This window comes from Pavona decussata, unplaced genomic scaffold (genome assembly GCF_977016875.1).
Source record: "Pavona decussata unplaced genomic scaffold, jaPavDecu1.1 SCAFFOLD_218, whole genome shotgun sequence".
In the NCBI taxonomy this organism is placed as follows: Eukaryota; Metazoa; Cnidaria; class Anthozoa; order Scleractinia; family Agariciidae; genus Pavona; species Pavona decussata.
Genome location: NW_028145623.1, coordinates 293110 through 306664, shown reverse-complemented (window position 1 = coordinate 306664; position 13555 = coordinate 293110). Strand labels below are relative to the sequence as shown.

Here is a 13555-nt window from a genome sequence, read left to right as displayed (position 1 = left end):
CTGCGAAAAGACTAAGTTCCAGGGGAATGTAGAGCGGAACGAGAAACTGCGATTCAGTTGGCCATTTCACCGAGTTTTGACACGAAACTGGAATTACTAAAAGAAACATAACTTAACATTTACCTCGGTGGGGGGAGGGGGTGCTATACCCTCTTACACAAACTATCATACTACAGTATCAAACATTCCATGAAGAAGAAAGGCCGTGCCTTTCGAAATATTGGAAAAATATGCTTTCCTGACCGTGAAATCAGCCTTGCTCTTTTTTAGATTATTTTTTCAACAATTTTTTTTTGCTGATTGAATCCTTCACTACAGGATCCGGTACTTTTACTTTGTCACGGTGGTCCTTGCAAACACTGTTAATTATTGGTTTCTACTATATAGGTGTACAATGCCCCAGAGGATGTGGTTTTTTTTAGAAGTGTTACATGTTTTGAGCCATTTTGCATCGTCTGAAACTTTAGGTCTTAAAATGGGAATGGGTTTTAGTGAGAAGGTCTGAAAGTGGGCCAATCATTGGCAAAATTAAATAGTTTGGGCAGAAAGAGGGCCAGAACTTGGAAAACCGGGTGGCACACGACTCAAATTCCGACGATCGAGGAGTATCCTCTGATCCTACCTGACAAGTTAGCCATTTGATTGGTTGACCAAGCTGACCAAACCTTTCCAAATGGAAGTTTCTTTAATATAAAATAACAGAAATCTGATCAAATGCTGTATCAAATGTCAAATGCTTGTTTATAGTGGAAATGCACTTAGCTCCCCAAAGGTAGGTAACAGGGACTCCACTCAGAAATAACGGGAAACAAATAATACTCAAATTAAACATGAAAAAGACCACCTAGCTATTTACAAGCGTGGCTGAGGACGGGGCTTGAACGCGGGACCTCTGGATTTCAAGTCCGGCGCCTTATCCGCTGGGCCACGCCGCCTCCCCGAAGGAAGGGAGGAAGGTTCCCAGATCCAGCTTGATGTAGAAACTGATGAGCCGCTAGGATTTCAGAAGACTGCCGCTGTAGCGTCTCGCTATCAATGAACAATAACTCATTTCCTCTGGATAATGTTTCCACTAATACCAAAACATTCGAATAAAATAAGCGCGCGCAGTCCTCGAATGAGCGAATCCCCCAAATACGTGCCTCCTTAAGTAAGCGCCTCTCGAATAAACGCGCCCTCAAATAAGCCCCCTCTAAAAAGTGTCCCCTCAAATAAGCGCCCCTCGAATAAACGCACCCTCAAATAAGCCCACCTCGAATAAGTGCTTCCTCAAATAAGCGCCCTCGCGAATAAACAGAGAAAGAAGTTAACAGCATTGACAACACTGGGCCGTAGCCAGCATAAGGTAAGATAATTCACTTGCCTCGTCAAAAGTCTATCCCGAAACAAATAAAGAAAACTGCTGTTGGCTGAAAATAATTTCCGAAATAGCGTTTTCCGATTGTTAATCGTTCTAAGGTAAGGGAGTTCAGGAAATATCCAAATGATCCCAGAGGGCAACTGATTTGTTCAAAACTAACACCTTCAGTGTTTACTTGTTGTTTCCACGTTTATTTTTGAATCACATCTTTACTGTTCCTTGTTTCTATCCTGGTACAATGGAAGGCTTTATAGTCATTTTACTGGCCGACGGAACATACTTTTTTCTTACTTATGATAAACGGTATGCAATAATTCTTTCAAGATGGATAACAGTTTCTCCAAGATAAGGCAAAAAATAGAATCTGTGCATGGGAAATTAAAAAAATTAAAGCCGTTGGTATAATTGCGAGAATGACAGCCGACGAAATAAAAAAAAGAAATAATTCGAAGTATATGTCGTCCCCAAGATTGAAAATTTAAAAGAAGCCGTTGTCCCTTCAAAACTGGTGTTTCAAGATCATTTGTATGTTAGATATCAGTGGTCACTTCAAAAAATTGGGCTAGTTGGGCGATGGGAAACGAAACATTTGTTGAATAGCCAGATAAGGATAAAATGCATGTGTGGAAATTAAGCATGACGGTTCTATATCTTTAATCGTGAGTAATCAGTGAGATCAATGAGTAATCAATGATGTCATAGAGTAATCAGTGATATCAATTAGTAATCAATGATATCGATTAGTAATCAATGATATTTAATTAGTAATCAATGATTTTAATTAGTAATCAATGATATCAATGAGTAATCAATGATATCAATTAGTAATCAATGATATCAATTAGTAATCAATGATTTTAATTAGTAATCAATGATTTCAATGAGTAATCAATGATAACAATGAGTAATCAATGATATCAATTAGTAATCAATGATATCAATTAGTAATCAATGATGTCAGTTAATAATCAATGATATCAATGAGTAATCAATGATATCAATGAGTAATCAATGATATCAATGGGTAATCAATGATGTCAGTTAGTAATCAATGATATCAATGAGTAATCGATGATAAGCAATTATTGGATGAGGTTGAGCATGATAGCGAGAATTATCAAGGCCGAGGTTTGTGTTATCTGCCAAAGCCGAAGGCTGAGGCGGATAACACAAACCAAGGCCTTGATAATTTCGCTATAATGCGAAAACCGAATCCAATAATTGTTTTATTATACAATTATAAATGTACAAGCGTTGAGACATTTCACAGAACAACAACAAAGTAAGCCACGCAATGACACGTTTCAGTGTAAACATCTTTATTAATGACAGCCGTGAATAACGTGTAAAGCGGAATTCAAAAGGTTTACAGAAAGGATTTAAGCTTAAAACATCTGAAAACGTTTCAGGAAAAACTGAATCGAACTGAAACTTTTGAACAAAATTCTAAAGTTAAGGTGGCCGAACACAGTTTTCCAGTACACAGGTGTTAGTAAACATTATTTGAAAACTACATACTTCTGAGTACCTGAAATTAGCATGGTGCAAGATTAACTAAGAAGGAATAAATTTTGACACTTCTTATTGAGCATGGTGCCGTTGCCATGGCAACGCAGCAAGCTTTTAACCGTCCACAAATAATGGTTTTTCTTAATTTTTGGAAAATGCACTCGTTAGATTTTTTCCATTTTTTGTGTCCAGAAAAACTCACAAAATACTGACTTAGTGACGCTTCTTCCATGTAATTTTAACAGACAGATCTCCTGTAAATGTTGGTTTTGCACTTTAATGTTTTTTGAAGATACCTTCTGTTAGATTTTGTTTTTGGTTTGTAGGCAAGTTACGCTTATAGAAAACTACTGTTTTGTCAAATTTCACGAAATTCTAACGAGCGGTTCCTTAGAAAACAGTTCATTTGCATTAAAACAACCAGTCACAATTTTTTGCTCAAATGCGCATGCGTGGCTTTTAATTAGGTTTTCTCAGCAAAGATGAAAAGCGTACAAAAAGGCTTAGCTCATTGTAAACTCACTTTCCTTGTTCGGCGATAAATGAAGAAGGATTCACAAACGAGAAACTAAGTTATTTTAAGTGCAAAACTTACCTTTGTGATCTATTTGGTATAAAATCGAGGGATCGATAGTATTTGCTTACCACAACCCTAGCGCGCGGTTAATAGCATCACCTAACAGATTTTCAATTCAATTTATTAAAGCACATTTTTCACGAAGCTTAACGCGCTTAACAGAATCTGTTAAGCGCGCGCAAACTGTGTTCGGCCACCTTAAGTTGTACGGTCTTATGAAAAATGTTCCCGATTTGCGTTTAATGAATGTTGACATTACAGTTGAAGAAATTAAAATTTTTCGTTATCTCTGAATGAGAGTTCTGTACAATAAATTCCTCTTGAGAAAGGCTAATAACAGGAGATAACTGGTGCGGATTAATAGCCACTTCCTCACCTCTCACCTCGCTTTCTGTCGTCAGGGTTTCCGACATTTTTCTCTTGGTTGAAATGTCAGTCCTGCTATAGCTCCGAAAGCTGGATTCATTTCTGTGCCCGCTCACCGCCATGATATGCCTTGCTTCGAACCCGGACTTGTCCAGGATTGTAACCGCCGTTGCCCTGATCGAGTGATTGGTGTAACACTTTGAAAGTTTGGCTTCTCGAGAGATCCTTTTCATTTTTTCACCGAGCAAACGCTCTCCGACAACCATGTTATCGTACCACACTTGATCAGATATGCCGGCGTTTTTCTTCGGCTGCTGAAACAAAAATTCGTTTGAGGGATTCAGGTGCTGTATGTACCGTTCAAATGAAGCCACAGGACAGTGTGGTCCTGGTTTCTCGAACATCACGCCTCCTTCAAATCCTTCATCATTTTCTCGTCGGTTGTTTGTGAGTTCATCTGTTGTTTTGCACACATGTTTTGCACCTTTGCCATCCGTGCTGAATGAAAAATCAGCTTTTTTGAGTTCACGAAGATTTTGCCTTCCTCGGCGACAAAAGTACAACATAACCTCGAAAAAAACTTTGTTTTGAAGCGTTTCCGGGCTGTTTTGGTTAAAAACATCGCTTTCGTACAGCTTTTTAAGATCTTCTTCGCAGATCGGTGGCGTGTGTTCGACTTTGGCGAGCCCTTGTCGTTTTAGTTCAACGCACTTGGCGCCAAAAACTTTGTTTGCCTCGGCAAATGCTGGATCGTTTATTATATCGAAGCCAAGAGTCGCCTTGAAGTGTCTGCCCAGTCCAAATCTCAGGCTGTTGAGAGTGCTTTTGGAATAAGAAGTTCCATCGACTTTTCTAGCTTCGGCATAAAATAGTTTGAGAACGTTACTGATGCCATCTTTGGTTTGCGGTTCGGGAACTTTCTTCTCCTTCAAATACTGCTGTAAAACTCTAAGAGCTGTCTTGGTAGCTCGTTTGGTGTTCTTTGCGTCCTTGTCGTCAACAAGGCGTCCTAAATCCGCTTCTGAGACTGACGCGAATCTTGGAGCGGACTCCGCCATGACAATCTTGCTCAAACCGCCGGCTAGCTTGTCAGGTGACGAAAACCATTGTCTGCAAAAACGCGTCATACCTACATGCATAAACGCCAGTGTCTGTAGATGTGACGCGATGACACAGCGCCATCTAGAATTAGCGGGGTGCTTTTAGCCAATCAAAATTGAGATAGCATCAGCATTGTATAATAATATCAATTATTAATCAATGATATCAATTAGTAATCAATGACATCAATGAGTAATCAATGATATCAATTAGTAATCAATGATTTCAATGAGTAATCGATGATATCAATGAGTAATCAATGATTTCAATGAGTAATCAACGATTCCAATGAGTAATCAATGATATCAATGAGTAATCAATGATATCAATTAGTAATCAATGATTTCAATGAGCAATCAATGATATCAATGAGTAATCAGTGATTTCAATGAGTAATCAATGATTTCAATGAGTAATCAATGATTTCAATGAGTAATCAATGATATCAACGAGTAATCAATGATATCAATTGGTAATCAATGATTTCAATGAGTAATCAATGATATCAATGAGTAATCAATGACATCAATGAGTAGTCAATAGCCCACAAAAATTTTGGTTCTATTAATATTAGTAATTGATTACCCCTTGAGTATTGCCAATACTTAATGATTAATCAATTGATTACTCATTGACGTAACAGATCATTGATTACTAATAGTTATGTCTGGCTGATGCTGACTGAACAGTACATGCAGAACCCGGGGGGGGGGGGGGTTACTTCCTTATAAGAGGCTAATGGGGATGTGCCGCTGGATGGGGTCGCATTTTCATGACTGGATTGACTGCAATGGGGTTGCATATTCAATAGAGTTACTAGAATGGTGTCGCACATTTTCGGATTTTTGGGGTAAGAAAATTCTATTAAGTAGGGATTCAAAATGGTCTCGGTTAAAAAGTTCAGAAAGTTGTTGTTTATTAAGACGAACATTTTCAAGAAAATCCTTGATGTAATCAACATTAACCCAAAAGATGTCAAGAAATCCACGCGTTCAAGACTTCTGTCAGAGTTGTGAACGAAAAAAGTGATTTTATCCGCTATAGGACGAAAACAAGCTTCGCACCAAAACGAGGCCGTGCCTCGTGCACGTCTAAGAAAATGTGTCCCACATGGGAGGGAAAGACGCTGTCGCGTCCTATTTATAATGTTTTCAGCATCAACAGGTTTTCGGAGCTCCCTCGGCGGGTGGACCGGTGAGGGTGGGACTCTGCATCCAAATATACCTAAAAATCACCCAAAAATTCATAAAACACCCCAAATCATTGATTTGTGTTATGAATGGAGGGTTTTTGTACTGCTTGAAATGCAAATAAGATATTTTCATTTGACCGATTTTAAGCGGCGCGAAAACGGCTTTCAGGTGAACCCCCACCTTAAATGTAACAATCACCTCGCATTACATTCCGTTCTTGAAAGTAGATGCATAAATAGAAGGTGACTTAGTTAGGATCGCGAAAATTACATTTTCCCAAAAAGTGACTAGGATGGGGCTGGCCACAAAATAGACTATAATGGGGCAGGGGCTATGAGAGGCCAGCGGCACATACCCAGCAAAACTGAACCCAAGAACCCCCCCCCCCCCGCCCCCTTCCCCCGGGATGCAGAACCATCGCTTTTTTCAAATTAGGAGCGCAAAGGTCGTTTATTTATTTTGAGTCTTGTGGCTTTGGCGTTCTCTTTAAACTGAATTGTACCTCTTGTTCTATTTAATTTGCCACTATGCTTATTATGCCACAAGAATTATGGACATCACTGCGTTAAGAGCAACTCATCCCGGAAAGGGGTGAGGTCTACCGATGGAGCGGAGTATTAACAAACCGTGGTCTTTAACGCATATTCAGAGCACAGTCGGCAAGTTTGCAAGATGATAATCAAGCTTATTACACATTAATCTCACCAATAAAAGTTGTAAGAAATATCACGGATTTAAATGGGACAAACAAAAAGTAAAGAGCCTGAAGGCAGGCAAAAGCCACAGAATGAAGTCATAACAAAGAAATGACCTTTGAGCTATAAATATACACATGAAACTAAACTGGTCGAAAAACCATGAGGAAAAGCAGCCAATAATAGAGAAAGCCTCCCACCGTTTTTCAATCATATTCGAATGTTCCTCCACCATACAATGGCCCCGTGGGAGGGGGGGGGGGGGAGCGGGGGGGCTGGAGCGAGAATAAATATTGTTGACTTGTAAGGAATAAATAAGTTACCCAAGAAGAAGTGGTAAAAATTTACTATTACAGAGCTTCTTCGTTTCAAAATTTTTTTGATGGGTACTGATGCCCCAGACCCTCCTAGAGGCTCGCGCCTTCAGCGCTTTCCACAATACTTGCTTCAATCGCCTGAAAGTCTGGCTACTGTCCTGGCCATGGACAACAAAAAGAGAAATAGTAGCAGAAGGATAACTGATGACCATCGTGGAATTTACAGTATTGAATTCCATATGCCCATAGTCATAAAAAGCCACAAGCGTAGACAGCTGTCTGAACCTTAAGAATCTAGCTTCTTTCATCGTAGCTTGCACCAAGATCTCTATCTACAGAGTAAACCTGTACGCACCGTCAACCAAGAGCCAGTCATGACATACTCTTTGAAAACAGCTAGAAAAAAAAAGTGAGGGTGCAACTGAAATCTTTGTCAACAGCTGCAGAGCCACATATTCAGTTATCTTCTCTGGCTTCTAAACAAATGATAATAGACATAGACGGAACTCTCTATGAACAACTGTACAGTCAACAGCTGGGACCACAATAGTTTCTTTAAGCGTCGAGATATCTACAAACGTTCTCTTTATAAACAGCTGTCGGCCAGAAAGATAACAGTACTGTTGTCTTCATGAAAAAAAGCGTAAAAGACAAAACTGCACAAGTACCGAACTCGCAGTAAACAGCTGTACAACCTTAAGAGTCACACGTCGTGCAACTTGACTCTTTCTAAACTGCAGCGGGCTCAAAGTCAAAGAGAGACTGAATATGAATATGGTAGAGCACCCGAACGGGTTATTGAAGGTCATATGTTCCATTCCTGTTCGGAGAACTTGGATTTCGTTTTGTGCCGGTGTTGCTAACCGGCAAAATATTGTTGTTTCACCGCTGACCGGTCGAATAGGAGAGGACCCTGGGAACGAGGCTGGATATTTCCAGAAAAACCGATGAAACAAACAGTAGACACATGGCACCTTTCTTTTGAGACTGGGTAAAAAGCAAGTATACAGTTGCACATGAAGGACTCTTTTTTCTGCTCCGGCCAAGACCAAAACCGGACGGCTGTACTATGATTAAGTTTAGGTAGTCAGGAGAGGTCAGTATTATTTTCGGTTATTATTTTCAGTTTGTCTCTCTTTTCAGTCTGTGTAGAATTTACATTCGAGAAGGTTGTATTTAAATTATGTTAATACAGTATTAGGGCTCTTGTGACTATTTAAACAAGGGTAGATTCTCGTCAGTGATAGGTCGGCAAAGGAGTGCAAAAACACCTTAGTTTCTATAACTCGCAGATGTGCCACTAGAACGAAACCTCAATTATATATTTTGATAAGATTAAAAGGTAACTGAGGGCAACAACATTCAGTCTACTGATAAACAGAAATTTTAACGCATTTTATATTTTAAATCTTCTTTGTAACGATCCTTTTATGTTTCTCACTTTTCTTTTTCGTTCAACCCCCGAGGAAGCTCGTCACCTCCGCCGTTGGGATCAGTCTGCCGTTAATATTTTGTACTTGAGATAATTTGCTGATCCAGGTCTACATGTACAAGTGATCCGGCACCACTCATTGGTTTGTCGCTGTGGAATTGCAGATTTTATTGTATTTACTGATAGACAGGTGTGTTGAGAGCCATGATATCTCTGTTAAAACTGACAGTGGGAAAAGTAAACTGAATATAGGCCTACAACAACATTTGGCCGCTGGTTGGACAAAACTGAAGGCTCCGGATGCTGGTGTATTTAGTCAGAGCAAATTCTAGAAAATGCAATAAATACTAATGATGAAAAACAGACTGCACCACTGAGATTTTATATAATATCTTCTCGCATTTTGAAAACGAGTCCGCTTCTTTGTCAGTATAGTTTGAATGGTTTTCTGTCTCCAAAGTTGCCAGTACAAAAACAATGGTTCCATAGTCTTTTTTCCGTCTCCTGTCTCTCTCCTTGCTTCTTTCTTTTCTCCTCTGAATCATTCTCAAGCCTCCTTGGGTCCATAAAACCCGTGATTCAGTGTCGTTTCACGAAAAGCGCTCAAGCGGTTTCATCGGCCACCTTTCAAAAAATTCGGGTGTATATTTATTTTCTCCAGTGTTTCCTGTCACTTGACGCGTCGTGACTTCTTCAGGGGAACAACGTTCGCTGGAGAAGCCAGGCTTTGCCTGACTAAATAGTAGAGAAAAAATATTTGTCATAAGAAATATTCGGATAAATTTTGAACTTTGTTTGCGGTGTCATAGTTTTTCACTTGGAATGAATTCAGTACCTCGACCCAGTCCCCTGCTCTCATGGCCTCCTGTTTTGGCCCCAGGCCCTCCATGTTTATTGAAGCTTTGTTCTTTACCCGCCGCCGCGAAGCTAAGGTAATTCGCATCGAAATAAAGGTTGTCGTAAAAATTTTCTAAACTTTTGTGATTGTTTACTACATTATTTCAATGAATGCAATAAAAAGGTAGTTCATCGTGCGGCCCGTGAAAGTGTTACGGTCTACTCAAAATATGAGTGTATTTAATCAGTTCGTTCCATGTCTGGTGGTACACTGTTGTCACTGTCGTTGGGAACGTTTCACAAAATCAAATCTAAGAACTGGCTAGACGCGGTGGAAGTAAGAGGTTTACGTACTAAAATGCGCTAAGCAGTTGCAAGCGAGAAACCCGCAGTCCCTCAACGTGGGCAACAAAGTCAGTGATTGGATTGTAATTAATTCCCCCTATGTCGGTTTCATAACAGCACGCTAATAGCCACGATACAATGCTGTAGCGGAAAGAAGAGGAGTGAAAGACATTCAGGATCGCATACATGGAGTACCATGCTTACGAAATTTCAACAGAAACACGTGATCAACATTGATCCCAGCAAAACTCGGCTTTTCGTGCCCTCTCAATTTTCGAAAGGGCAACGCTCTGGGATCGAGGGACGATGGAAATATGTCGGAACGAATTTCATGCACACGGGCGACATAGAAAATAAATCGGCTGACTAAGCCATGGATTATTCACAGTTCAATGCTACAGCGCCATTCATGATCAACAGCGCTTTCTAAATTTGATTGATCGACGGCATAAAAAAATACGTTATTGCGGGACAAATATTTCAATGGAATCAGTTCAGACTACTAAAACAAGATTAAAGGTGACCTTGGGTGGCGTCTGTATTCATTGAATACAAATCACATGAACTCATGATATTCAATAATCTGGTGACGTTATTTGAATATCTTGCTAAATTAGGCACATGACGATGAATACCTCGATTACAAGTTGTAATGGATTTTAATTTGGGAGCATACAAATACGGGTACATTCTGTTATAATTTGTTTTGAATGGTGTAAAACAGCCAGAACAGAAATTAGATGAACGGCGGTAAATTTTCGACCCTAAAATCGAATTAGTGAATGAACTCCAAACATCTGGACGCTCCTGAGAAGTGCTTTTAACACGGCACCACATGGTTAATACAAAATACCTCAAATCCACAAAGAAACCAGACATCTTTGGAACAAACAAAGTGGATTGGGCTTATTGTGAATTCGATCTTTGGGGGGAGTCAAGAGCGATTTCCGCCTGACTCATTATCCTGACCAATCAGCATTAGCGAAAGCTTATTGAAATTGTTATTTACGTAACACCCACATCAGACAACTATAGACGCGCCAATGTGTCTAGACAGGCACGTGACATTGATCAGCCAATCGGTTTGTGTTTCTATTGCTGGTAGGTCGGCACTCAGTTACCGTTGTGTGTGCTATGGTTGAGAGAGGAATTAGTTGATGTGGATGTGCCAGCTTCTTACATGCTGTCTAGACGGTTCAGTTTGCGACGTGATCAGCAAGCATCGCTTCTTCCTTCGCTTTCAAGACCACGTACATCTCTCCGATCGGCTGGATGTGATCGCTAGGAACAAATGTTATATGTTCAAGTTGTTCAGATTTGTCAGCAAACTGTCCCTTCTCGAGAAATACTCGGTTCTTACGGGCCGCAAGGATTTTTCGCCTGACGAAAGTGCTGAACTCAAAGCAGTAACTCATTCGATCCTGAAACGGCTAAAGGAGAAGGATTTCGCTGTTCTGATAAGGGCATTGGAGACGCAAGGCGGCTGCGAAACGCCTTGTATTTTCTTCCAAACTCACGAGAGACTGGGTAAACGAGTGGCGGTCGAACCACAACTTGTTTTGTTCCGAATATTTCGCCTGCCGCAGATTCGAAGCTCGAGCGAAATCAAGCATATCGCTTCTTGTTCGTCATGTAATGGCCTGGAGAAGAAACAGTGTATTAATCCTTTCCATTTCAGCGCTGTAATGAGCACAGGTAAATTCTACGTCGTAAAATTAGAAATCTTGCTCCACAAAGCGAACTCTTGTGTCAGTTTGTGTACGAGCTAGCTTTTAGAACATCTTTTGCATCTTATTTGCATACGAGACGGTCCTTCTTGTTTTCTCGTTTCGCTCTAGTTATGATTTATTTTGTTTGATTCTTTCCAGGTCCAGTCGGTGGGATTTATAGAGCATTGCCGAGCGTCGTAGATTCCGAATACGACGAAAGTTCAGGTATTTTACATCGATCGATCAAAAATTTCGCTGTTATAATGTGTCCGTGTTCGTGCGCTTTTCCAGACATCATCCGTCTGCTTTACTCACAAATTATTCTTTTCGCTTTACAGGGTTTGTAAGCAACCCAACGCTGTCCACAACTTGCCAACTGGATAGCAGAACGTCTTACTCGCTGTCTTCTTCGCAAACCACAGGTACAAGAATTGAAATATTTTTCTGTGACCTTTTGCTGTGTATTGTTATTCTAGATTTCAACTGTTTCATTCGGCCGGTTACCGATTCCTTCATTTCCACACTGGAATGGGGTTACGCACTTAAACATAATATATCTATGCCCTCAATTATTTATCGAAACGAAGAATAGCGCGATTTTCAGTGTGTGATCTTCTGTATGGCCGGCAGAACTAAGTTTATTTTCCTTGCCCTTTCAGGAGAAGCTTATCATTTTGCCGCTGGGAAAGAATGGCCGAAACATTGGTGTTCAATCGCGTACTGGGAGCACAATGAAAGAATCGGGCCTTCGTTTGAAGGAACAACAGACGTTGTCAATGTTTTTGAGTCGCTGCCCGAGCCCACTGGATTTTGCTTGGCTGATCTAAACAGACGCAGCGATGTTTCGGAGGGGACAAAACGGGTCCGGTCACAAATAGGCTACGGGCTGCAGTTAACACGCGAAGGCGACGGAATATGGATTTATAATCGAAGCAATTATTCTTTATTTGCAAATGGCCCTACGCTGACTTACTCCAATGAAGACAGTCCCGGTGGAAAACTGAGACATAATATTGTGGTGCATAAAGTTCCTCCCGGCTATTCACTGAAGGTTTACGATTACAAGTTCTCTTCTCAAGTATGTCGGGCTGTCGACAGCGCTGGAGTTAGATGCTATCATCCCGAATCGGTTAGAATAAGTTTTAAGAAAGGCTGGGGTGCCACTTCATCTTCGAAGAAGTACTGCAGACCACTGGTAACATCTTGCCCGTGTTGGGTCGAAATCCATCTTTATGTCTCGCGGTAACGCGCGTGTACGCGATACGCTATATAAACGATGATTTGCTCAAATTGGTCTTTCTCTTCACCGATCGCGTCCAGCTAAGCATTCCACAGAGTTATAGTCACACAAGTATGATACCTACATAGATTATATTATGTATATTGTATATAGAATATTGACTGGACGAAAATATAATTTAAGGTACCAAAAACACGGACATAGTCCGAGAACATTCCAAATTTGGAAACCAAAGTCATATAGATTTCTCTCCATAGGAGAAAACAATCCTTTGTACAGCTTTATTGTTGTATAATGTTGTTACACGAGTGAAAAATACACTAAAAATGAATATATTATATTTTCAATGGTGACTCTTATTCTTTATTGATGTTGCATGAGCCAGTGAGGTATTTCGGCATCCGGTATAAGCCGTTGAGTTTATATTCCAACTGAAATTACACCGCTGCCAGACTAATCTGCCTTCAGTACGGCTTGTCAGACATTTGAGTAGACGTTCCGCTCTGATTGAAAGAATAGCGATTTTTGCTGTTTCGCTTCTTCAATTCTTGAACAATATGAATCTCTTAAAAGCCTGCTTTGGGACAATTGAAGCATTCGATGTCTTCCAGTGCTTATGAAAGTGATTAATTCCGAGGGCTACCTTTTGACATAGCTAAGCTATATATTTTTTTTTTCAGGCTTGTCAGACTAGCTGAAACCACTTTGTGTACATTACGGCCTATAAATCATGTGCCATTGGGCAACTGTCATCCATTTATGGATGAGACTAAAACCCAGCCACGCGCAAAGCCCTCAGCTGTCACTATGTTTTCGATAGGAAATTTTCTATGGATGAAATTTGGGACCAAAGGGCAAAACACGATCGCTAATC

The 13555-nt window shown here is 40.3% G+C and overlaps 2 protein-coding genes across 2 annotated transcripts; one reads left to right on the top strand and one right to left on the bottom strand.

The window, feature by feature from the left end:
• Positions 1–2662: 2662 nt before the first annotated feature.
• On the bottom strand, positions 2663–4951 carry LOC146459577 (uncharacterized protein KIAA1958 homolog). The gene is made up of 2 exons (XM_085089254.1): positions 3644–4951; positions 2663–2754 (listed from the first exon to the last, which is right to left on the bottom strand). The coding sequence occupies exon 1, from the start codon at positions 4949–4951 to the stop codon at positions 3686–3688; it is 1266 nt and encodes a 421-aa protein (XP_084945380.1). The 3' UTR covers positions 2663–2754; positions 3644–3685.
• Positions 4952–10841: 5890 nt separating this feature from the next.
• Positions 10842–13034, top strand: LOC146459576 (SMAD family member 6-like). The gene is made up of 4 exons (XM_085089240.1): positions 10842–11427; positions 11601–11666; positions 11780–11863; positions 12101–13034. Exons 1-4 carry the CDS (start codon positions 10890–10892, stop codon positions 12685–12687), a joined length of 1275 nt encoding a protein of 424 aa, XP_084945366.1. The 5' UTR covers positions 10842–10889; the 3' UTR covers positions 12688–13034.
• The last annotated feature ends 521 nt before the right edge of the window (positions 13035–13555 follow it).